Raw genomic sequence first — 26,578 nt, forward strand, 5'->3', positions numbered from 1 at the left:
CCCTTTGTCTGTCTTTCCTGGATCCTGTGTTTTCCTCTGCTTTTTTTTCATTCTGTTTGGATGGAATATTTTCTTTAGTAACTTCCCGAAGGGGAGTATGTACATGGTAAGTTTTTTTAATTTTATTTATATTATTTTTTTGTGGAGACTTGGAATATCTGAATATTGTATACCTGAGTGATGATTTGGCTGGATATAGAATTTTAGATGGGCAATAATTTGTATCTGGAATTTCGAAAGCACCACTCCTTTTTCAGCTTGCAGTGTTGCTACTGACAGTCAAACTTTCACTCTTTTTTTTGGTAGTCTTAAATGTCATCATGGCACAATTTATTTTTCCTCCACTAATTTTATTGGGTACTCCACTGGCCCTTTCAGTCTGTCCAGCCCTCGGATGTTTTCCTGTATTATTTCTTTGATCATTTCCTCCTCTCCATTTTCTCTATTCTTTTTTCCTGATTTCCAATTAAATATATATGAGACCTCTTTGATTAGTCTCTAATTTTCCTATCTACTCTCCCTTTATGCCCATCAATTTATCTTTTTAACTTTCTGTAAGATTTCTCAACTTTATCTTCCAACCTTTCTAATTAAAGATTTTTAAACTGATAAGAACAGATACTACAGTTGATCTTAGCCAAAAGGCCGAGAAGCGATCTAATTAAAGATTTTTAAACATCGTTTTAACTTTCAAGTCTGATTCTTTTTTTCTTTTAAAACAGTACACTATTCTTGTTTTATGGATACAATATCTTCTCCAGTCTCTCTGAGGATATTAATGATACATTAAAAACATTTTTCCCTGTTATTTATTTTTTTTTTTTTTGAGACAGAGTCTCGCCCTGTCACCCAGGCTGGAGTGCAATGGTGAAATCTCAGCTCGATGCAACCTCTGCCTCCCGGGTTCAAATGATTCTCCTGCCTCAGCCTCCCCAGTAGCTGGGATTACTGGCGCCTGCCACCATGCCCAGCTAATTTTTGTATTTTTAGTAGAGATGGGGTTTCACCATGTTGGCCAGGCTGGTCTTGAACTCCTGATCTCGTGATCTGCCTGCCTCAGCCTCCCAAAGTGCTGGGATTACAGGCCCGAGCCACTGTGCCTGGTCTCTTCTGTTTTTTGAGCTGATGCTTCTTTTCTTTTGATAATCCTTCCTGTAAGAGGCTTTCCTCAGGTGCTTGGTGATTCTTCATGTTTGTTCAGATTTTTTTTTTTTTTTTTTTTTTTTTTTTTTTTTTTTTGAGACGGAGTCTTGCTCTGTCACCCAGGCTGGAGTGCAGTGGCGCAATCTCGGCTCACTGCAAGCTCCGCCTCCCGGGTTCACGCCATTCTCCTGCCTCAGCCTCTCCGAGTAGCTGGGACTACAGGCGCCCGCCACCACGCCCGGCTAATTTTTTTTTGTGTGTTTTCAGTAGAGACGGGGTTTCACCGTGGTCTCGATCTCCTGACCTCGTGATCCGCCCGCCTCGGCCTCCCAAAGTGCTGGGATTACAAGCGTGAGCCACCGCGCCCGGCCGTTTGTTCAGATTTAAGAGTAACGCAGCAGAAAGATGATTAGGCAGTTCTGTGGGGGCAGGGCGAGGGTGCTACTGCTAGGTGGGCTGCACTGCTGGTTGATAAGGCAGTGAGCCCATGCCCAATGGCTTTTCTGGGAAAGTTTAGTTCTTCCTAAGAATTACACTCCTTCAATATCCTGCCTGCAAGCATAACCTGGCTACTGGAGTTCCAGTATCTGTGCAGGGGAAAGGAGCTGGGGTGGGTCTCCCTGGTTAGTACGTAGATACTTTCTTAATCTCTGTTTTCAGTGCCTCTTCCCTGCACTCCTCTGTTCTTGGGGTCCTTCAGTCAAAGCTTCTTTAGCTCTCCAGAGAAAAATCCTCCTGTCTCCCACACAGTGGGAGAGGGGAATAGCAGGTCCAGCTACTTCTTACACAGATTTTATTTATTTGTTTTTATTTTTCCATAAGTTCTTGGGTGTACAGATGGTATTTGGTTAAATGAGTAAGGTCATCAGTGGTGATTTGTGAGATTTTGGGGCACCCATCACCTGAGCAGTATACACTGCACCATATTTGTAGTCTTTTATTCCCTCGTCCCCCTCCCACTCTTCCCCCCAAGTCCCCAAAGTCTATTGTATCATTCTCATGCCTTTGTTTCCTCATAGCTTAGCTCCCACATATCAGTAAGAACATACGATGTCTGGTTTTCCATTTCTGAGTTACTTCACATAGAATAATAGTCTCCAGTCTCATCCAGGTCACTGCAATTGCTGTTAATTCATTCCTTTTTATGGAATATATATATATTCCATATGTGTATATATACATGTATATATATATGTGTATATATACGTGTATATATACGTGTATATGTATGTGTATATATGTGTGTATATATGTGTATATATATATATGTGTGTATATATATATATATGTGTGGTGTATATATATATATATACACCACAGTTTCTTTATCCACTTGTTGATTGATGGGCATTTGGGTTGGTTCCACGATTTTGCAATTGTGAATTGTGCTGCTATAAAAATGCGTGTACAAGTATCTTTTTTGAATAATGACTTCTTTTCCTCTGGGTAGATACCCAGTAAGTGGGATTGCTGGATCAATGGTAGTTCTACTTTTAGTTATTTAAGGAATTTCCACGCTGTTTTCCATAGTGGCTGTACTAGTTTACATTCCCACCAGTAGTGTAGAAGTGTTCCCTGTTCACTGCATCCATGCCAACATCTACTGTTTTTGATTTTTTTGATTATGGCCATTCTTGCAGGAGTGAGGTGGTATCGCATTGTAGTTTTGATTTGCGTTTCCCTGATCATTAGTGATGTTAAGCATTTTTTCATATGTTTATTGGCGTTTGTATATCTTCTTTTGAGAATTGTCTATTCGTGTCCTTAGCCCACTTTTTGATGGGATTGTTTGTTTTTTTCTTACTGATTTGAGTTCATTGTAGATTCTGGATATTATTCCTTTGTCATATGTATAGATTGTGAAGATTTTTTCCCACTCAGTGGGTTGTCCATTTACTCTGCTGACTGTTCCTTTTGCTGTGCAAACGTTCTTTAGTTTAATTAGGTCCTAGCTATTTATCTTTGTTTTTATTGCATTTGCTTTCGGGTTCTTGGTCATGAAATCCTTGCCTAAGTCAATGTTTAGAAGGGTTTTTCCAATGTTATGTTCTAGAATTTTTATAGTTTCAGGTGTCAGGTTTCTTAATCCATCTTAAGTTGATTTTTGTATAAGGTGAGAGATGAGAATCCAGTTTTCTTCTTCTACACATGGCTTGGCAATTATCTCACCACCATAGGGTGTCCTTTGCCCCCTTTATGATTTTGTTTACTTTGTCGAAGATCAGTTGACTGTAAATATTTAGCTTTATTTCTGGGTTCTCTGTTCTGTGGCAATGGTCTACATGCCTGTTTTTATACCATGTTTTGGTGACTATGGCCTTATAGTATAGTTTGAAGTGGGGTAATGTAATGCCTCCAGATTTGTTCTTTTTGCTTAGTTTTGCTTTGGCTATGCGGGCTCTTTTTTTGGTTCCATATGAATTTTAGAATTTTGTTTTCTAATTCTGTGAAGGATGATGGTGGTATTTTGATGGGATTGCACTGAATTTGTAGATTGCTTTTGGCAGTATGGTCATTTTCACAATATTGATTCTACCCAGCCATGAGCATGGGATATGTTTCCATTTGTTTGTTTAGTTTATGATCACTTTCAGCAGTGTTTTGTAGTTTTATGTAGAGGCCTTTTGACTCCTTGGTTAGATATATTGTTAGGTATTTTATTTAGAAAATAAATAGCTTATTTCCTTTTTTTTTTGAGACGGAGTCTCGCTCTGTCTCCCAGGCTGGAGTGCAGTGGCGCGATCTTGGCTCACTGCAAGCTCCGCCTCCCAGGTTCAAGCCATTCTCCTGCCTCAGGCTCTCGAGTAGCTGGGACTACAGGTGCCTGACACCACTCCGGCTAATTTTTTTGTATTTTTAGTAGAGAAGGGGTTTCACTGTGTTAGCCAGGATGGTCTTGATCTCCTGACCTCGTGATCCGCCCGCCTCGGCCTCCCAAAGTGCTGGGATTACAGGCATGAGCCACCACACCAGGTCCTCTTTTTTTCTTTAAGCTATCTATTTCCTTGAATATTTCTCCTTTCACTCTTGTAACATTTTTTGGATTTCCTTGCATTGGGCTTCATATTTCTCTGGTTCCTCCTTGATTAGCTTAATAACTAACCTCCTGAATTATTTTTCAGGCAAATCAGGGATTTCTTCTTGGTTTGGATTTGTTGCTGGTGAACTAGTGTGATCTTTTGGGGATGTTGATGAGCTTTGGCTTGTCATATTACCAGGGCTGGTTTTCTGATTCCTTCTTATTTGGGTAGGCTCTGTCAGATGGAAGTTCTAGGGCTGAAGGGTGTTGTTCAGAATTTTGTCCCATGGGGTGTTCCTTTGATGTAGTACTCTCCCCCTTTTCCTATGGATGTGGCTCCTGCGAGCCGAACTGCAGTGATTGTTGTCTCTCTCCTGAATCTAGCCACCCAGCAAGTCTACCTGGCTCCAGGCTGGTACTGGGGGTTGTCTGAACAGAGTCCTGTGATGTGAACAATTTATGGGTCTCTCAGTCATGGATACCAGCACCTGTTCCAGTGGAAGTGGCAGAGGATGCAATGACTCCATGGGGTCCTTAACTTTGGTGGTTTAATGCCCTGTTTTGTGCTGTTGGCCTCCTGCCAGGAGGTGGTACTTTCCAGAAAGCATCAGCTGTAATAGTGTGGACAGGCACCAGCAGTGGCCAGGGCCCTAGAATTCCTAAGATTATATGTTCTTTGTCCTCTGATACCAAGGTGGATAGGGAAGGACCATCAGGTGGGGCCAGGGCTAGGCCTGTCTGAGCTCTGACTCTCCTTGGGCGGGTCTTGCTGTGGCTGCTGTGGGGGATGGGGGCGAGATTCCCAGGTCACTGGAGTTGTGTACCTAAGAGGATTATGGCTGTCTCTGCTGAGTCATGCAGGTTGTCAGGGAAGTGGGGGAAAGTTGGCAGTCACAGGCCTCACCCAGCTTCCAGGCAACCTGAAGGGCTGGTCTCACTCCCACCGTGCCCCCTCAACAGCCCGAGTCTGTTTCCAGGTGGAGGATGAGTCAGGCTTGAAAACTTGCCCAAGGCTTTCTGCCTCCCAGCTGTTAAAGAAAGGGCTTTAGTTCTTCTCCGCCTGTGGAGTCTGCAAGCCAGATTCCCACCCTCCCTGGAGTTCTGGCCAGGAGTCTTCTTGTCCTGTTCAAATTGTCACAACGTTTAGCTAGAGAATTCCTTCTCCCTGTGGAGTTTTACCCCCTGCTCCTCTGGCCACCCTCCTGATGGATCCCTGTGGTGCCAGGCGGGAATGGGCTGCCAGGGGATGCAGCAAGCTCCCAGGGCCTTTCTGCAGCTTCCTCTACCCTTGTATTTTGCTCGGTTTGGCTCTCTCACTTGACTCAGCTCCTGGTAAAGTCGGGAACTTCTGCAAACAGACCTTCAGCTTCTCCAGTGTGTGTTCGGGAGATGAGGGTCTCCCTTTCCCACTTCCGCAGTTGGGGCAATCACAGTATTTGGGGTGTCTCCCAGGTCCTCTAGGAGCAGTCCACTTCTTTCAGAGGGTCTGTGGGTCCTCTTGGGGTTGCTGGTTAGTTCTTGCAGTCAGTCTGGAGCTAAAATTCACAGTGTGAGCCTCTCATGCTGCTCTGTCTGGAGCCAGAGTCTAGTCCTGCCTCCCGTTCGCCATGATCCCCTGTCCTCTGTATTTTACTTCTTACACAGATTTTCACATAACCCCCCCTGTTTTAAGCCTGACATTTCATCCCACCTTCAGCTGTATTCAAAGCCTGCAATTTCTCAGCCTGCAGGAAGGCAACTGGCTTCCTTCTTTTTGGGACTTGCCTCTTAAGTTTCACCCTTCTCAGCCTACTATGTCAGTCACTGTTATCTTTTAGCTTCCTATACTATGTAGTTCATGGTTGCAATGTCTCTTAGTTTCTGAGATGATGGTGCTTTTGTGTGTTTTTCTTTTCGCCTTGTTTTGGGGTGACTTCCAAGAGGTGAAAGGGAAGAAGGTCTTTATCACCTTAGAAAAACTCCAGAGTCCCTGTTTTTAATAATTAATATGTTACACTTCTGCCTGGACAAGGCTCCACCTGTTTGCTTTACAGAAGAGGCCCTTCGTCCTTCTGTGTATTCTCAATCATAGCCAAAAGGACTGTCTAAAAATGCCATCTCCCACATTGCTCTTCCATGTAAGGCCCTTCAGTCATGGCTTGTTATGTTCACATTTGAGTCTCAGCAGAGTAAAGCCCTTGCCACCTGACCCAGCCCCTCAGCTTCACCTCCTGCCAAACTGCTCACAGTTCCCAGTGTGCTGGGTCCTTCATCTCACTGCTCACGTGATTTTCCTGGTAGCCAGAAGCCCTTCTTTTCTTGCCTGGCTGCAGAACTTCTCCATACTCTTCAAAGCCCACCTTCCCTGGCGAACCTTCCTGATTCTGCTCCCCTTCCCTCTTTCTTTTGGCCTCCCTCTGTCTTGGGCCCCAGTCATATTGGCCACTCTCCTCTCTGTGCTGCAACACATCCATCCATTCTCTTTTTTGAACAGAATGAAGCTGATGCAGAGACAGAAATTTTAGGCTAGAAGGGACCACAGAGGTTATCTAATTCTGGGGGGACGCAGTCAACACTAGAGGTAAGTTGAGTCTATTCAGCTTTTTCAGGGTTCTGGCCAATATTATTTCTCCTTCCAAATATCATGGTTCTATGTGTGGCCCCTGGAACTTTTTTTTGGTTCCCTTTCTGTCTTCCTCCTCCCACACTCCAGCAGGTGTCATAAAGCCTCATTGAGACCCTTGTACTGGAGCCTTGTCCAGTACAGACTGTAGCTTCGGTCTGTAATTGGAGGAAAGAAACACTGAGCTTTAGCAATATCATGCTCCAATAAATAACTTTCCCTATATGACATTGTTTTTAGGCAACTACACAAACCGAATGGGAGCTGACAACCATACACTGCAAGAAATGAATCAGAATGGCCTTTCATTACAAACAGGTGCTCTGAAAGCAAAGGCCCAAATACAATGCAGGAAGATGGCAAAATAGGAAATATTCACTATAATATTTTAAAAATCACTTAAGTCAATAGCTTTGCTATCCCATCCCCTACTCAACCTCAGATGAGAGTGATTAACTAAGTACGATGTTTTCCCTTATTTCTTCCTTTGTGTACGTGTGCAGAATTTTCATTGATTCATTCAACAAATATGTATGGGGTACCTATTATGAGCTACACACTGTTAGGCATGGAAAATGATAATGATAATAATGGCAACATGTGTTGAGCATTTACTAAGTTCCAGCTACTACGTGGTTTACGTATATCATCTCAGGCTGTCTTCATAGACCCCATGTGAGACAGGTACATTATCTCCCTGTTGGCTGATGGGAAGCTGAGATTTAGAGAGGTTAACTATCCTGCTCCAGTGGTAGAGTCAGGATTCAGGCCGACTAACTCAGAGTACTTGCTCTCAGCACTACTTTAAGTACCTGGAGCCAAATCTGAACCACTGACCTGAGCGTGGCTGGAAGCATTCTCCATAGCCCCCTGCTCTACTAGAGAAGCTACTGAATATGGTTAAGAAGAGGGCAGAGAAGCACAGTGGCTTCCACCTCCCAACACTGGCTCCAGATCTCCTGATGAGCTAGGCCATGTATGTCTATGGATGGGTGTCACTTGGTTTAGCTGCTCTGCTAAGGCAGAGGTTGCCTCCCTGGAATCCAGTGCTTGGGGGTCACTGGTGGGGTTAGTCCCTCCAGCAACAGTGTATTCTAGGCAGCTCTAAGGGTGAAGAAGTTCCTGATTACATTGATCCAGGCCCTTCCCCCATTCATTCTAGTTTTTATCCAATTCTTTTTTTTTTGCAAAGTCTTTTTGATATAATCTTTCCCTACACCCCACACAATCTGTACTTCCTACTTCCTATGATGACCTATGATTAAAGTTTTAAAAAAAATTTTGCATAGATCTCCTGCTTGTCTAATGACATATGATTGTTTTCTTTTCCTTTTCTTTTCTTTCCCTGTCTCTTTCTTTCTTTCTTTCTTTTTTCCTTTCTTTTCTTTTTTTTTTTTTTTGAGATAGGGTCTTGTTCTGTTGCCCAGACTTGAATGCAGTGGTGCAATCTTGGCTCACAGCAACATCTGCCTCCTGCTTTCAAGCGACTTTCCTGCTTCAGCCTCCCGAGTAGTTGGGATTACAGGCACGTGCCAACAAACCCCGCTAATTTCTGTATTTTTAGTAGAGACTGGGTTTCTCCATGTTGGCCAGGCTGGTCTTGAACTCCTGACCTTGAATGATCTGCCCGCCTCTACCTCCCAAAGTGTTGGGATTAGAGGCATGAGCCAGCGCGCCTGGACTGATGACCTATAATTTAAAAAAATCTTTAACTGAAGGTTTTTTTTTTTTGAGGTAACTTTGATCTTTTATTATACTTTTTATAAGTATTTTCCAGACAAACAGACTCAGGGGTGGGGAAGCACTGGCAAATAGGAAGTCCAGGGGTCATTCAAGATTATGCATTAAATCATAGTATATTTTGAAGTTGTAAACCCCAGTGAAATTGTCTTTGTTTTCCAGTATTGGAGACAACAGTAAGAGAAAAACTGGGAGAGTGCATGCGTGTGTGTATGTGTGCATGTGTATATGTGGATATGTGTGAGCCTGAAGACAGCTACACACAAACACGTTTATTTTCATCCAGTCCAAAGGAAGCTCCCATTAGAACATATAGAAACAACACACACTCCCCAGGAGATTTTCTAACTGACAAAGGGGTGCCTTTAAGGTAGAGAAGAAAAGCCCAGCAGAAGGGCCCCATATGGATTTCTGGATTTTAATAGAGAGACATGCTATCTTGGGGGCCACGTGGAATATTAATGTGAAAAAAATTCAATAATGACATGAACAGAACTGCTGTGGAAAATGCCCTAACCCAACTCACTGCTAATGATGATCCTTGAGAATCTATTGAATATGCCAAAAAATCAGAATAATATGTGCTAAGCCCAAACATTTTGGGGAAACATTTTAGCTCCCTCAACCCAACTACACATTTTTCAGGGGCAAGGATTTAGAGATTCAGTCCACAAAACCTGTTGATGCCTATGATGTGTCATTTACAGATCTTGGTGCTGTGGATCTGGTAGTGGACAGAGCCCCTGCTCATATGCGGCTTTCATTTAATTGGGGCGAGGGGGGCAGACAATAATCACATAAACCTTTACTATGTCAGGAGTGACAGGTGCCATGAAATGCAGTGACAAGCTGGACAGTGGGGGCAGATGATATGTTTGATTATTAGCAGGAGAGGCCTGTCTTCTAATGAGGTAACATCTTGGACAGAAACTGAGTAAACTGAGGTGAGAGAGACCTGGGGGAAGAGCATCCGACACTTCTTTCTGCGTCACACAGCAACTGGTATGTAAGGTGGGTACAACCGGTGCTTATCAATAGCAATTTATCAATTTAGTGACCCTTTGAATTTAAACTGACTGAATAAAGGAACTAGAATCTGGTGAAAGGGATTAGAATCTGGTGAGTTCACTGCATTGTCTAGTACAGTGGTTCTCAACTAGGGTAGCATTTGCCTGCCAAGGGACATTTGGCACTTTCTGGAGACATTTTGATGATCACGACCTGGGGAGGTGGGGAGGTTACTACTGGCATCTCGTGAGCAAAGTCCAAAGGGTGCTAAATACTCTACAATGCACAGAATAAGTCCGTGTGGCAAAGAATTAAAAGCCCAAAATGTCAGCAGTGCCACCATTGATAAATCCTATCTGATACCAGATCTCTGATGAGAGTTGAGGGACTGGGCAGGAGGAGCTCTTGAGAACAACCCCATCGAGAGCTGAACATCTGCAAACAGGGCAAATCCAAGGCTATTGGAGATGCCCTGGGGCATCTGTTCCCAGCTTGGTGACAGACTTGTCTGGCTGGTTTCAAAGTCGCACAGGGATTTATTTATTAAACAACATTAAGTAAAAGTTTCCTGTATGATTTGGTATAACAGAAAACAAGGAGATAAGATGTGGTTCCAGACATCAAAGATATTACAGCCAAGGAAGGATGGGAGACATGAACACAAACTCCTGCAACATGACAAGGGCCACAGACGGTAGAAATAAAATGACATAGGGGAGAAGAGTAATGACTTTTGTTGGAGTGACCCAAATAGGTTTAATGTATGAGGTATCATTTGAACTGGGCTTTGACAATGGCTTTTAGTAAGCAGAGGGGGAAATGCAGGATATGCTAGGTGGGGGGTAAGATGTGAAAACAAGTAAAAAGGCAGGAAATAATAATCATCATCATAATAATATTAACTCCCACCTGCTAAGTCCCCTCTATATGGTAGGCATAGTGCCAAGTACTTTATCATGATAATTGTATCCTAAACTCAAAACTGATATATGCAAATCAGTTGAAGCCTAGCACAACCCAAAGTGACTTGAATTTCCATCTTTTTTTTTTTTTTTTTTTTGAGACGGAGTCTCGCTCTGTCGCCCAGGCTGGAGTGCAGTGGCGCAATCTCGGCTCACTGCAAGCTCCACCTCTCGGGTTCACGCCATTCTCCCGCTTCAGCCTCCCGAGTAGCTGGGACTACAGGCACCCGCCACTGCGCCCAGCTAATTTTTTGTATTTTTAGTAGAGACGGGGTTTCACCGTGGTCTCGATCTCCTGACCTCGTGATCCGCCCGCCTTGGCCTCTCAAAGTGCTGGGATTACAGGCGTAAGCCACTGCGCCCGGCCTGAATTTCCATCTTACCCATTTCAAAATGATAGTAAAAATGGGGGAGTGTTACCTGTGGTGAGTTGCATAAATACCGAAGCAGTTCACCGATGTACTGAATGACAGTGACGTTGTATTTTCTGCAGTCATCCCAAAATTGGCTGGCTGAAAATTTAGTCCTCAAGGCAAGAGTAGCACCTACAGAGAAAGCATAGAAAGTGTCAAGAAAGAAATGGTGGAAAAAATTCTCCCAATTATATTTAATTTGTCAACTTTGAAAAGTAGAAATTTAAAAATAAATTATATTTGCAAACAAGTATTGAGTACCTTACATTCGGATGCAAAAAATTAGTAAGACATGGTTTTGTTCGATAGGGGCTTCCAATCTACGGAGGAGAAGACTCATACAAAGGTCATTTTAATAAAAGTTAGCTTGCAGTAAGAGATTCAAATGAGGTCCTAAGAGGGAGGGAGGGGAGAGGGAGAGAGATTTCATGCAATATATATATGTATATATATTATATTATATATATACTAAATATATGTATAAATAGAGTGAGACTGTCTCAAATATATACACACATATATATTTTATATATATACACACATACATATATATTATATATATATACACACACATACATATATATGTATTTTATATATATATATATATTTGAGACAGAGTCTTGCTCTGTTTTTTTTTTCTTTTTTTGAGACAAAGTCTCACTCTGTCACCCAGGCTGGAGTGCAGTGCTGCCATCTCGACTGACTGCAACACCCATCCCCCAGGTTCAAGTGATTCTCCTGCCTCAGCCTCCTGAGTAGCTGGGATTACAGGCATGTGCCACCACGCCTGGCAAATTTTTTGTATTTTTAGTAGAGAAGGGGTTTCACTGTGTTAGCCAGGATGGTCTCAATCTCCTGACCTCGTGATCTGTCCCCCTCGGCCTCCCAAAGTGCTGAGATACAGGCGTGAGCCACCGTACCTGGCCCGGGTCTCACTGTATTGCCCAGGCTGGAGTGCAGTGGTGAAATCTTGGCTCACTGCAACCTCCGCCTTGTGGGTTCTCGTGCCTCAGCCTCTAAGTAGCTGGGAGTACAGGTGGACACCATCATGCCTGGCTAATTTTTGTATTTTTTAAGAAGAGATGGGGTTTTTCCATGTTGACCAGGCTGGTCTCAAACTCCTGACCTCAAGTGATTCGCCCGCCTCAACCTCCCAAAGTGCTGTGATTACAGGCATAAGCCACTGTGCCTGGCCCATTCATGCAATATTTTAAATAACTTTGTGCATAAAACAAAGTTTATGTTAAGTACTTATGTGTAGTATTTTCCGCTTGTGGTGTCCTGGTGCTCAAAAAGTTTCAGATTTTGGAGCTTTTTGGATTGTGTGTGTGTGTGTGTGTGTGTGTGTGTGTTTGAGCTGCTATAACAAAATAGTACAGATGGGTGGCTTAAACAACATTTATCTCTTGCAGCTCTGGAGGCTGGGAAGTCCCGATCAAGGTGTTGGCAGATCGGGTGTCTGGTAAGGGCATTTTTCCTGGTTTGGGGATGGTCATCATCTCCCTGTGTCCTTACATGGAAGAAAACGGAGTCAGGAAAGAAGCTGTCTCTTGTCTCTTCTGATAAGGGCACTACCTTTCATGAAGGCACTACTCTCATGACCCAATTACTTCCCAAAGGCCCTGCCTGCTAATACCATCATATTGGGGGTTAGGATTTCAACATATACATTTTTGGGGGACACAAATATCCATCCATAACACACATGCATATACACACACATATATGTGTGTGTGTATATACATATGTGTATATATTTTTGTATATACATATATGATCATTTAAAATGAAATGCCACATGAGAGAAAAAGTTGTTTTTTAGCTCAGTCAGAAAGTTACATATAGCTTCCTGGAAGAGGTGGCTATTGAACTTTGCGGTAATGTATACAAGTGACATGACTCCTCCTGGAAGAAGAGAGGATGGCAACTCCAATTTGAATAGTGAAGTCTGAGAAGGAAAGAGAAGAGATGGCAAGCCAAGCCAAGTATTCTGGAGTTACCATCTTCTCTCCTTCTAGTAGAGCTGAAAAGCTGTGGAAATGGGAGATTACAGAAGAGTGCACAAAACTGAAGAAGTTTAAAGCTGATGGAGATTAACATGCAAGTTTCTAAAGATGGAAATGACATGACATAGAATCTAAGACTCAAGTGTCATAACCTAGATAATTTTTCTTTTCTTTTTTTTTTTTTTTTTTACAGTCAAGGTCTCACTCTGTCACCCAGGCTGGAGCGCAGTGGTGCAATCACAGCTCACTGCAATCTTGAACTCTTGGACTCAAGCAATTCTTCTACTTCAGCCTCCTGGGTAGCTGGGACTACAGACTTGAGCCACCATGCCTGGCTAATTTTTTTTTTTTTGTAGAGATGAGGTTTGCTATGTTGCCCAGGCTGGTCTTGAACTCCTGGCCTCAAGCAATCCTCCTGCCTTGGCCTCCCAAAGTGCTGGGAATACAGGTGTGAGCCACTGCACCCAGCCCTAAAATATTTTAAAGGAGTTTGTCTCTTGATATACTGAACAATTATAGCATTATGTTATTAGATAAGCAGGCATGAGAAAACAGATTATTTTAGATGCTTGCTTGTAATATGTGATTCAAATAGCCTTACTGTTAATGCAAAATTGAAGACTGTTCCTAGCAGACAGCAACGTAGCCAAATTTTATATTACTGTTCCTTGTGAGAAAATGTAAATGTGCACTCGCCTCTAACACTTTGTAGAAAAAGCTTACCAGCCACAATACATCCGTGAATGCCAACCAATAGTGCAGCACTGTGGTAAAAGGGCAGAGTGATATAGATGACATCATCTGCCTTCAATCCGCTTACGAAAGTGAGGCCAGTTCCATACCATATGCGCTGATGAGTGATCATGGCTGCTTTTGGAAGACCTTTGCAAATATACAAGAGAAGGCATGCGTTAACCAGGATTGGGAATTTACAGTGTAGGAGAGAGATCTGGCTTAGGAAGATTCATCATCCTGTATTTTGAGAATTGCACTGGGAAGGGCCATGACCAGTTAGACCAGAAGTTGACAAATTTTTTCTATAAAGGACCAGAGAGTAAATGTTTTAGGCTTTGTGGGTCATACAGTCTCTGTTGCAACAACTGAACTCTGCTATTGTAGTCAAAAGCAGCCATACACATACAGAAGTGGAGTGTGGCCGTGTTACAATAAAACTTTATTTACAAAAACAGGTGGGAGGCTGTATTTGGCCCACAAGCCATAGATTGCTAACTCCGGAGTTAGATAGTTATGACAGTAGTAATCTGAAGAGAAACAGAAACAGAGGAATGACTGTCCACTGAATTTCTGCTCTGTGGCTACCACTTTGCAAGACATTTTAAAAATCCATAACAAGTTTATGTATGACATAAACAGAATTATATTCTCCAATCCACAGATGTGAAGGCTGAGAGTCAGAGAGATTTCTTATGTACTAGAGTTATTTTATACAAACAAAGCAAATATGAACATTTGCTTATATGTTCTTGCCTTTTCCATTAAAAAATATGCACACTCGGCCGGTATCTCAGTGTAGTTTTAGTACATTAGACTAAATGTGCTTGCATTTTCTTAACCATAATTTATATACGTTTTTTGTAAGATTTTCTTCTGTAAGTGTATGCTTATATTGTTTCCCATGGAAGAACAGTTCAATTGGGGAGGGCATGAAGTCACTGGGAAGGGGACTAAGAGTTTAAGATCTGAGTGGGTAAGCAGACTTCCTGAAGAGGAAGACAGATCTCTGTTGACTCAGATTCTTCAATACCTGATGGTACCTTCACCAGATATTGCCCAAATAGCAGCAACTTGTTACAAGGCAGACAAATATGGCTAGTAACCTACCATTATTGTAAACACAATTCAAAATTCATTTTCTTTGATAATGGGCCAGTTTTTTGTTTTGTTTTATGTATTATTATTATTGTTATTTTTGAGATAGGCTTTCACTCTGTTGCCAGGCTGGAGTGTAGTGGTGTTCAAGGCTCACCACAGCCTCAGGTCAAGTGATCCTCCTGTCTCAGCCCCCCAAGTATCTGGGACCACAGGTGTGTACCACCATGCCTGGCTATTTATTTATATTTTTTGTAGAGACAAGGTCTTGCTTTATTGCCCAGACTGATCTTGAACTCTTGGCTTCAAGTGAGCCTCCCATCTTGGCCCCAAAGTGTTGAGATTGTAGCTATGAGCCATCGTGCCTGGCCTCTGAATTTTTTAAAAAGAAATGCTCATCTTTGTTGCCTTGAAGTACTTTCAGAACTTTCCTAAATTAAGATTTTGTATTAATGAAGAAATGAGAATATCTGGTAACTATTATATAATTTTGTGCTAATGACTTCCTTTGAGGAACAGGAACATTTATTCTCCAACTGTTTAAACGAATTCTTTTAATTAATGTTTGCAAGAGTAACTTAGCAATTTTTTTTTCTACAGACAGTGTCTTGCTCTGTCACCCAGCATGGGGTGTAGTGGCACGTCACCGTAGCCTCAGACTCCTGGACTAAAGTGATCCTCCCACCTCAGTCTCCCAAGTAGCTAGGACTACAAGGTGTACCACTATGCCAGCTAATTTTTTAACGTTTTTGTAAAGATGTGGTCTCGCTATGTTGCCCAGCCTGGTCTCAAACTCCTGGGCTCAAGTGATCCTCCTGCCTTGGCCTCCCAAAGTTCTGAGATTGTAGATGTGAGCCACTGTGCTTGGCCTAGCCAATATTTGATTCAGAGAAAATGAAAAAAGTAAAATAAACACCCATCCAATTGTCTTCAAATTAAATATAAATTTTGACTTATGAGATTAAATCAGAGGATGCTCATTCTCTTTTTTCTCCCTAAAAGGGATTTTCTTTTTCTTTCTTTCTTTTTTTTTTTTTTAAGACAGAGTCTCGCTCTGTCGCCCAGACTGGAGTGCAGTGGCACAATCTCGGCTCACTGCAAGCTCCGCCTCCCTGGTTCATGCCATTCTCCTGCCTCAGCCTCCCGAGTAGCTGGGACTACAGGTGCCCGCCACCACACCTGGCTAATTTTTTGCACTTTTAGTAGAGATGGGGTTTCACCATGTTAGCCAGGATGGTCTTGATCTCCTGACCTCATGATCTGCCTGCCTTGGCCTCCCAATAAAAGGGGTTTTCTATTTGACTGTGAAAACATGCATTATAACAAAGTTTCATACTTGTTTACACAGTACTAAGACTAGAATTCCCCCTCACTAACCAAGGGCTCAATCCTTTCCCAAATAAACATTTACAATTGAATTTTACCATTCTATTAAGAAATGATGATAAAAGTCCCATATGTTAAGGGAGTGTCTGTATGCAGCAGAAGCAATTGGTTAATTGTGCCATCTCACCTTTCTATTGGCCTGGCAATAAAAAAAAAAAAAACATAGACATTATGTTTTGGGCACCAGCTTTAATATGTCATTCCTGGCTTCTTCTCATTTACTTAAATACTTAGCAAAAGTGACTGTATGAAGTGAAGTCAACAATCAGGTTAAACTCAGGTCCCGGAACTGTGAGCTCAGGTGGGTGCTGAGGGCCTGTCGAGGTGAAGGAGGCAGTTCCTGTCAGCTGCAGCTGAGATAAAAGGCTCAAGGAAATTTTAGCCTGGTCTATTGATTATTTAACAAGGAGAAGACCCATATTACCTGTTTAAATTAAATTAAAATTTTAATCAAGAGAGGTAAAAGACTCACAGATTCAATTTTCCAATATTAATAATAATAATCGGCATGCTGGGGCCGGCTTCCTGTCCTTCTTTTAAATATATCCCTCAGGTTTCATATTATTACATTTTGGTCTTCCTGGCCTGCAGTAGCCAGAGACTAAATATCTATCACATGAATAAACAAGAAGGTACTGGGGTAGAGCTGTCAATTGTATGAGCTGTGGAATCAGCCTGCAAGGTAAATCCTGACAGTTCTAATGCTTACCTTGGAAAGTTCTTAACCTCTCTAAGCATCATTTTCTGAATCTCTAAAATGGAAGTAAAAAGAGTACCTATGTCAAGAGTGGGGGCAGAATCTTATCAACAAATGTTGTAAAGCTCCTTGAAGAATGCCTAGTACACATGCTACCCTTAATATTGCTTCTTCCATATAGCAGTATTCCCATAACATTGTTAATTGGCAGTGTTTCTTCTTAGTGGCTCATAATGGTGCAGCTTACAGTTGAACGCATCCTAGATCTGATGAAATACAGTATTTTAGGCCTTATGCTACAGCCACCCCACATCCACAGCACCAAACAGCTCCAAATCAGTGTTGCATGGGAAGATAATGGTTAAAACATTTATATAAATAGAACTCCCTCATTGCTCACTGGTCTTCTCCTATGTTCCATTTATAATCAATTATACAGTCTATATGGACTCTGGATGTAATATAAGCAAAATACAACAAGCATGAAAAAAATTCCAACCACCCATTCAGTGCCAAATCTCATTCATCATCATAACTACTTCTGTAGTTCTTGGTTAACCTCTTTATCTGTTCTATACCAACGGGGAGAAAATATGCATAGCTTGGAGAAACCCAAATGGGATCACATGCTATGAAATAAGATCAGTTCCCACAGGCAAATAACTAAATCTCCTAAAGTATTATTTACCCAATAAGTTTTGCCAAAGAAAGAGATTTGAAAACCTGTGCCAACATTTAACTCTTTCAGATCCGTTTTTTTGGAGAATCCCCCCTTTATTTTTACCTGTGGTTCCAGAAGTGTAAATGTATAAGGCAGGAGTGGAAAAGGTGACTTCAGACCTCCATGACTCTGGGATAGGTTCAGTTGATACTTCATCCACTTTGTCCAGGAAAGAGTCAATCCCATCTGTGTTAGAAGTTCTGCTCACATAATAGATGGACACATCATCTTTTTTAAGGCTTGGCAGTATCTCTTCAACGGCTGCTTGTAGTTCTTAATTTAATAAGAAAGAATCAAAACAAACTAAATCAGTCTATTAAAGTTCTATTAGTGCTTCAATAAGCATCATAATTTTATTTTCAGCATAATTTTTTGCTTAAATCTGTGGGCATGACAAATGATGCTTATCGTTATGCATTTTATATTATTATTATTATTTTAATGGAGATGGGGTCTATGTTGACCAGGCTGGTCTTGAACTCCTGGCCTCAAGCAATTCTCCCATCTTGGCCTCCCAAAGTGTGGAGATTACAGGGGTGAGCCACTGCACCCAGCCCTATTATGCATTTTAAACATGAAATTTACTACATTTGAAAAAAAAATCACAAGATTCCAATATTTGAGGGAAGGTTGGGTTTTGATGGTTTCACAAGCACAGCAGATGGTTGGCTGAAATCTGTACTTCTTGTGGCAAGTGCAAACCAATGGACATATGGGCAAAACCCAAGAAATATCAGTGTGTAACTGACATATATCTAAATATACTCCAGAAATAGATTTGGCTATTCCTAATATGTGCCACACAGGACTAAAGATGAAAAAAAGAGAGAAAATTTTAAGGAAGGAGAAGAGAAATGAAAAGAAGGGAGCCATGCTAATTAACAAAGATGATAGAAGCTAACTTTATGTAACAATTTTTTCTTATGCATCAGTAACAAGTAATTTCCTAGGAAGGTTAAACTGATCTGAGAAATAAGCTTTAAATTTCAAAAGCCCATTTTCTAATCTGAGGGAAAAAAAAGGAGTGATTAATTTAGAGCAGTGTTTCCCAACCTGTGGGTCATAATTACAGTAGTGGATTGTTAAAATCATTTAAACTGAGCGATATTTAAACAAATGAAAAATACTTGAAAGAAGGAAATAGAAATTTTGAAGCACATCTTAACATAGTAAAAGGTAACAGTTCTACTGACAGTTCTACTGCTTATCTTGAGAAGTTCTTAACCTCTCTAAGCATCATTTTCTGAATCTCTAAAATGGAAAATAGAACTCATCTCAAGAGTGGTAGCAGAATCTTATCAATAAATGTTATAGAGCTCCTTGAAAAATGCCTAGTACACACTACCCTTAATATTGCTTCTTCCAGATAGCAGTATTCCTATAACACTGTTTTAGGAACTATTCCTAATAGATGAACAGGGCTGTTCATTCTTAAAAGTTTTGTTTCAGTTATGTGGGTGTGTGGGTACTGGGTCACGCACAAAAGTATTTCTTACTGGGTTAAGGTCAAAAATTTTAAAGGCACCGATTTAATATGCAAACCACATTTCATGCTTGCTACTTGGATTTTGTGCCTTTAAGCCGTAAAGTGAGACTGCTTTTAAGCCTACTTGTCTTGAATTGTGATAACGGAAGTGAATATACTTATTCCTTTTTTTTTTTTTTTTGAGACAGAGTCTCGCTCTGTCGCCCAGGCTGGAGTGCAGTGGCGCAATCTTGGCTCACTGCAACCTCCGCCTCCCAGGTTCATGCCATTCTCCTGCCTCAGCCTCCTGGTAGCTGGGACTACAGGCACCCGCCACCACGCCCAGTTAATTTTTTGTATTTTTAGTAGAGACGGGGTTTCACAGTGTTAGCCAGGATGGTCTCAATCTCCTGACCTCATGATCCGCCCGCCTTGGCCTCCCAAAGTGCTGGGTAGGAAGGTGACTAAATGTCCCAGGGAATTACCTTGGGGAGGCTACACCTAATTCATCTGATGTGCTTTGTTTTTCAGATGTTTGTGTATGATATCTCCATGAAGACAAGAAATATCACTGGGATAGATGCATTTAAAATTTTAAAAAATATTTTAATCAAAAGAGTCATGCACCTGGTAACAATAAATCAAATAGTACAAAAGGGTTTATAATGAAAATAAACAAGTCCTTACCCAGGTCTTCCTCACAACTAAAGCTAATGCCTAGGGGAAATCATTGTCAATTTTTTATTTGTTTTATTTTTTTTGAGACAGAGTCTCGCTTTGTCACCCAGGCTGGAGTGCAGTGGTGCGATCTCGGCTCACTGCAAGCTCTGCCTCCCGGGTTCACGCCATTCTCCTGCCTCAGGCTCCCGAGTAGCTGGGACTACAGGCACCTGCCACCACACCCAGCTAATTTGTTTTTTTCTGTGTGTTTTTAGTAGAGACGGGGTTTCACTGTGTTAGCCAGGATGGTCTCGATCTCCTGACCTCTTGATCCGCCTGCCTCTGCCTCCCAAAGTGCTGGGATTACAGGCATCAGCCACAGCGCCCGGCCTACCATTGTCAATTTTTTAAAAGCTGTTTCTTCTGGCAATTACCTCTCCATCACCAAAAAATATGCATTTCCTGCTAGTTCTTGGCCTATCAATTTTGATCCCTATTTCCATTTCACCCTGTTAATTTCTAACAGTTATTATCTTCCCTTTACATTGTCTAGGGTAATAGCATTTATATTTATTCTGATACCATTATTCTGTCTTCCCAGCTTTATGGATTTGCTCTAGAAGCTGAAAACCAATAATCAGAATCAACATAATTATGACTATGAAATATTCACCACAGAGCCAAGTGCTGTAATTGTACTTTCTTTCTTGAACAGTTCCTTTTTTTTTTTCTTTTGCCCCAAGAATCTTTATTCCCCTCCTTTACATTTTAAAAAAAATTTTGTCTGGTTGCTCTCTAATTCTTCAGCACTCCAGAAAGGTTACCAGAAATATGACTGTTGTAGAAACAGGAGTGGTAGCATCCACTCCTGTGCCACTGCCTTGGCTCACGTCCTCATTATTTCCTATCTAGATTATTGCTATAGCCTCCTGACCAATGTCCCGCCCTTGAGTCTCTTCCTGCTTCTAACTTATCAGCTTCACTCTCATCCGACTTCTTGTTGCCACCCTGTTTAAGATCCTTCAGGGCTGTTCATCCCTTGGGATAGAATCCACTCTCCTTATTTGGGAGGACTGGAGGTCCCTCCCGGTCCCACTCCTGCTGGCTGTCTGTGTCATCTTCTACTCTCTACCTCTTGCCGTCTTTCCTCTAACCACACTGATCTATGGAAAATCCCTGAAGGTACCCGTATGCTCACATCTCATTACTTTTGCCCAGGTTGTTTCATGGTCTCTCACCCCCTGGTCACCTGGAAAACTCCTGCTTATCCTTCAAGACTCAGTGTAGGTAGCACTTCTTTTCTGTTACCTTCCCTCCCTCTGCAAAGTTAGCTGCTCCCTTCTACAGCTCCCATAGGAGCCCGTATTTACAATTATCAGGGCACTTATACACAGTATGATAGGGTTCAATTTTTTAATTTTTCTTTTGAGACAGGGTCCTGCTCTGTCTCCCAGGCTGGAGTCCAGTGGCGTGATCATGGCTTACTGCAGCGTCAACCTCCTGGGCTCAAGTGATCCTCCCATTTCAGCCTCCCAAGTAACTGGGACTACAGGAGTACCATGCCCAGCTACCTTTTTGTAGAGATGGTGTCCCACTACGTTGCCCAGGCTGATCTCAAACTTCTAAGCTCAAATGATCCTCCCACCTCAGCCTTTCAAAGTGCTGGGATTACAGGTGTGAGCCACCATGCCTGGCGGATGTGGTTTAATTCACTTTCTCCTCTATTAGACAGGGAGATCTTTGAAATTAAGATCACAATCAAATCATCTTTGCACCCCCAGAACTACTAGATAAGTGCTCAATAAATGTTTATAATTGAAAAAAATTTGCACAAAATATGATATTAGTGTGGAACAGACAGAGGAATAAGCTAAAGCTGCTTAAAGGATTCAGATCTGCCAGTTGATAAACCTTTAATGAAACATAATGTAAGATGAAATAATTTCCGAGATACAAGTATGCCTTGCTTACGAGTAAGGGCCCACAGAGGCAAATTTTAAAACAACAACTCCTACTGCTAAAGAATTGTGAAATCTCCTCTCTTTCCTCCTGTCATGAGACTCAGGGTCCATGGTCAAACAATCCGTTCATAAGTTACCTGGATCCATTCTCATTCCCTCCCTCCCAACATTTATTCGACATCTATTTAAAGAGTGTTCCCTGTGTGCCAGGCAGTTCTCTACACTCTGGATATGACAGTGAGCAAAACACTGTCTCTGTTTTCATAGATCCCAGGTCTAATAGAGGAGAAACAAACAAACAAAAAATCAAAATAAGTTGCCACAGGTGTCACAACAGGGGAAGGAGAGGGTATTTGGGGAGCAGGTGGTGGTGGGGGACAGAAAGACCACCTAGAAGAAGTGCCCTGTAAACTGAGACCTGAATGATGAGCGGACGGTGGAGATGAAGATCAGCTGGGACTCACTAAGCCTGAGTCTGGGCGGTGGAACGGCTTATGCAAAGGCCCAGACCCAGTGCAGCCTGGGGCCCGAGTAACTGAAAGAGGTTAAAGCTGACTGGAATGTAGAGTGGGAGGGGAATAAGGTTGGGAGAAGAGGCTGGAGACTTAGAGGGCAGGTCCGAGGGCCTGGCTTAAGCCAGGCAAGTGGACTGGAGGGGCACCGAGTGGAGGGAGGGAGACCAGCTGTTAGATGAAGCTTGTCTACACTGTGTAGGCAGCAGTGGGTAGAGAGAAGTGAATGTATGTAAGAGATATCTGGTAGGTAGAATAGATAGGACTTAGTAACAGTCTTTTTTCTTTTTTCTTTTTCACCTCCAAGTAATCATCTTAATGAGGGGAAAATGGTAGGTCAAAAGGGACTTTTTTTCTGTACTTTTTTTTTTTTTTTTTTTTTTTAAGAAAAATGTACTCACAGCTAGCCTGGGCAACATGGCAAAACACCTCTACAAAAAAATACACACACACAAAAATATTAGCCGGATGTGGTGGCGCACACCTGTAGTCCCAGCTACTCTGGAGGCTGAGGTGGGAGGATCACTTGAGCCTGGAGGTCAAGGCTGCAGTGAGCCATGATTATGCCACTGCACTCCAGCCTGGGCAACAGAGTGAGACCCTGTCTCAAAAAAAAAAAAAAAAAGAAAAAAAAAGAAAAATTTACTCAGGTATTAGTATGAAAAATTAGTAATAATAAAAGGAAATGTAATTAAGCTGGTGTCATGCTTGATCACAGTCTAAGCAACTTCACATCATGTGTACTTCATTCATGTTCCCAGCTGGCCCTCTGCAAGCATCTAGTTTGTGATTCCTGACCTTTTATGCAAGTCATCTAATCTGAAGGGAGGGCCCTTGCCCCTGCCCTACACCATTTCCTTCCATCTCCTCTAGGCTGTTGGGGTAGATTTGTTATTTGGGCAGACTTGAGTTTCCAGTGGCTTGCCAACCATATCCGGACACACTATGGAAGCCTTTCTTCCCTTAAAGATGTAGAAAGAAAAAATGAAATTTGAAAGGAAATTCTGGATGTCAATCTACCTGTCAACTATCTAGTTGATATTTAATGTCTTTATTTTCTTGAGTCTTTTATATTTGGGCCTACATATTTTCTTTCTTTTTTTTTTTGACATGGAGTCTCACTCTGTCACCCAGGCTGGAGTGCAATGACGTGATCTCAACTCACTGCAATCTCTGCCTCCTGGGTTCAAGCGACTCTCCTGCGTCAGCCTCCCGATCAGCTGGGATTACAGGCGCCTGTCACCATGCCTGGCTAATTTTTGTATTTTTAGTAGAGATGGGGTTTCACCAATTTGGCCAGGCTGGTCTTGAGTCCCCAACCTCAAGTGATCCGCCCACCTTGGCATCCCAAAGTGTTGGCATTAGAGGTGTGAGCCACTGTGCCTGGTTGGCCTACATATTTTCTAACGTAAGCATAAAATATCTATCTATCTATCTATCTATCTTTTATAATTCTTATTGTAAAGTCTGCTCATCTACCAACCAGAACATATAAGCTCCTATAATTCTATCTGTCAAGGTTGGGTTCTCTGAGACTCCGAGATGTGCATGCAGGAGTGCTCTTGGGAATGGGACCTGTGAAGCTGTAAGGGAAGCAGACTGGATAGAGGGAGACATTGAACTGTAATGCAGTCACAACAGAAGCCTCCCTCAGCAGATCCTCTAATCCTAAGGGGACTCTGGACCTGGTATGCCCTTCAGAGTTGTCCCAAATTAAGGGAGGTAGACTGTGCCTTCACACCTGCCCATTGACCAGTCCAATGGACTCAGGCTGGGGTGGCAGTGCTTAACCTTGGGCAAAGTGTCTCTCTTCAACCAAGGACAAGTCCTGGGAGAGGTCTCAGCTGAGAGCTCCCAGCAGCTGAAGAGTGAGTCCGTCAGTCCTAAAGCGGGGATCTGGGTGGCACATCACAGCATGCACCCACCTCTCTCTTTACTAATAACAAACATTGAAAATTTTCATTTGCATAGAACTGTTGGTATAGTTTTACATACATCACTTCACATAATTTTCATAACAACCCTGTGATATAGATACCAGTAATCTTATTTCTACAAATGAGAAGAGGCTCACCAAGTCAGTGTATGGAGGGTCACATGCAAAATGAAAAGAATCACTCTGGGCTTCTGAGATTCCCACCTCCTTGTATGAGCCATTCAGATTAAGTTCTAGCAAAGTCCCTTATTTCTTGGAAGAGGCTGACTGCTTGGCCTTCTGCTCAGTGCTTGTTCAATCATGTGGATCTGCATTTAATGAGTAACATGGATGACTTTTCTTGAAGAGCAAAACCTCAAGCTTTATTAAAAGTTTGAGTATGAGAAACAGTAGTCACAGAAAGTTGCCTGAAGGGTGTAGAGCAGCTCCATTAGTCAGTTCTTCATCAGTCTAGTTTTAAGTTGTAGACTGAAATAAACCCACAGAGAAAGAGCACACACTTGGGTGTTGAAAAATCAAGTGATTACAACACTACTCCCCCATCCCCTTAAAGTCTGTTCAAAGAAAATTTTAAAAAATTAAGGTAGCATATTAAGTCTGCCCCTGCCTTTTTTTTTTTTTTAAGGAAAAAGGAAGAATTTTCTGAATAAACAAGCCCATTGCTAGAAGGCAGAGAGATTGGGTACGTGGTGAGCTGAATCAATCTTCATTACTAAGGTGTCAGGTGCTCAGGCTAAACCTGCAGATTTCCAATAGGAAAGCATTCAGTCTAGTAGCTTGTTCTGCTATTAGACTGCCTCAGTGAATGAGTAACCGACATGGATTAAACAAAACACTCCAGAAATATTTACCAAGAAGTTAAGGTCCAAAAGGAAGGTAGTGAAAGGAAATGTACTCTGATCATGAAATGGTTGGTTGATGAGCAAGTCAAGCTTGAAGGTTTATCTCTTTTCTTCATTCAGAAAAGCAACTGAAACACAAACTGGTGCTATTAATAACATAGTCCTTGAAGACAATCTAAAAGTAGTTCCTAAAATGCCATTTGTAACTGTAATTTTGCATCTCAATCATTGGCAGTTTGGAATGACAGTATTTTGTACAGCAAGAAGATGCATATTATAATATTATATATATAGAGAGAGACATGCATGTGCTCCTCCCTCTTCCCCACACAAAACAAATCACCCGGAGGTCATAAAAATGTTTAAGTTCCACCAGGAGTAAGCAAAAATTTAACAAGGAAATACATACTCATTTTACATTTATGTAATTAAGTAGTAATCTCCTTGATGTTAATTTTTATTTCTCCAAGTTAAAGTTCTTGCTTATATGAACTCTTGCTTTCTAAATAGCCCTGGAACCAAAGGTAATTCCTTATCATGAGTTACCAGGTCATACAAGGCCTTACATAATTGTTAGCATTTGATATCTGTAAGCAACCATGTCATCTTTCTACCAACGATCTACTTCCCTTTCCTCAGAGGCTGTGGGAAGGTCCTTTTCAAATACTAGCACCTATTGTATAGAATAATCTGAACTCTATCCTTCTCTTTCAGATTCAATAACATTAACACATGATTCAGAGTTTGTTTTTACCTCTTCATTCCCTGTTTCTGAAGAAAATAAAGTGCATTCCCATATATGCCGGCAAAGCGCTAATTTTGTTATTGGATGGAGATGTACAATCACCTGTTTTGCAAGCTTTAGTTAAGAGCAGGGAAAGAAGAAAAATTTTAGAGAATATCTTTAAGCTATCTTTCCTTGGGCTACTAGGCTGGGAATCCCAGCCCTTGGATATATTAATCATTTGGTATTTGAGTTTCTGTCCTTGTACACAGTCCTCCACCATCCTACTCATAGGTCCTTTCCAGCCCATCCTGTGCTCACCACCTGCTTACTTGCTGCACTGAGACCCAAGGAGAGCACCGCTGTCCTACTGTGTACTGCCAGAGGGCTGGACAGAGTCATTGATTAGGAGGACCTTCGGGAGGTAAGTAAGCCAGTGGCAGGGTAAGGCCGGGCCCGGGGGAGATTGAGTTCAAATAGATTTTTTCACATCTGATTTTGTTACATCATTTTTCAGGCCCTCATGTCCAACCCAGTGGTCCTTAAGCTTCAGGAAAGAAAGCCTGTCACAATCAACCAGAATAATGGAACCCATTAATTCAACAGACATTATCTATCCATTATGTATGTATGTATGTATGTATGTATGTATGCATCTATCTATCTGTCTGTCTGTCTGTCTATCCATCTATCTAGACAGTCTCACTCTGTCACCCTGGCTGGAGTGCAGTGGTGTGATCTTGGCTCACTGCAACCTCCACTTCCCAGGTTCAAGTGATTCTTGTGCCTCAGCCTCCGGAGTAGCTGGGATTACAGGTGCCCGCCACCATGCCCGATTAATTTTTGTATTTTTAATAGAGACAGGGTTTCGCCATGTTGGCCAGGCTGGTCTCAAACTCCTGACCTCAGATGATCTCTCATTTTGGCCTCCCAAAGTGTTGGGATTACAGG

The 26,578-nt window shown here is 42.0% G+C and overlaps 1 protein-coding gene and 1 pseudogene across 2 annotated transcripts in view; both read right to left on the bottom strand.

Annotated features, from left to right (window-relative positions):
• Positions 1 to 26,578, bottom strand: part of SLC27A2 (solute carrier family 27 member 2) — a 50,726-nt gene that overhangs the window by 17,483 nt on the left and 6,665 nt on the right. Inside the window, exons 2-4 of one of the 2 annotated variants that reach the window (XM_055279080.2) lie at positions 17,591 to 17,800; positions 13,617 to 13,775; positions 10,895 to 11,019 (exon numbers count right to left, since the gene is read on the bottom strand). In XM_055279080.2, the coding sequence (XP_055135055.1) occupies positions 10,895 to 11,019; positions 13,617 to 13,775; positions 17,591 to 17,800 (494 nt within the window). The remainder of the gene's footprint in view (positions 1 to 10,894; positions 11,020 to 13,616; positions 13,776 to 17,590; positions 17,801 to 26,578) is intronic. The other variant, XM_055279081.2, reaches the window with a different exon arrangement.
• Positions 556 to 657, bottom strand: LOC129483831 (uncharacterized; annotated as a pseudogene).

The sequence above is a fragment of the Symphalangus syndactylus genome, chromosome 5 (assembly GCF_028878055.3).
Source record: "Symphalangus syndactylus isolate Jambi chromosome 5, NHGRI_mSymSyn1-v2.1_pri, whole genome shotgun sequence".
Classification (NCBI taxonomy): Eukaryota; Metazoa; Chordata; class Mammalia; order Primates; family Hylobatidae; genus Symphalangus; species Symphalangus syndactylus.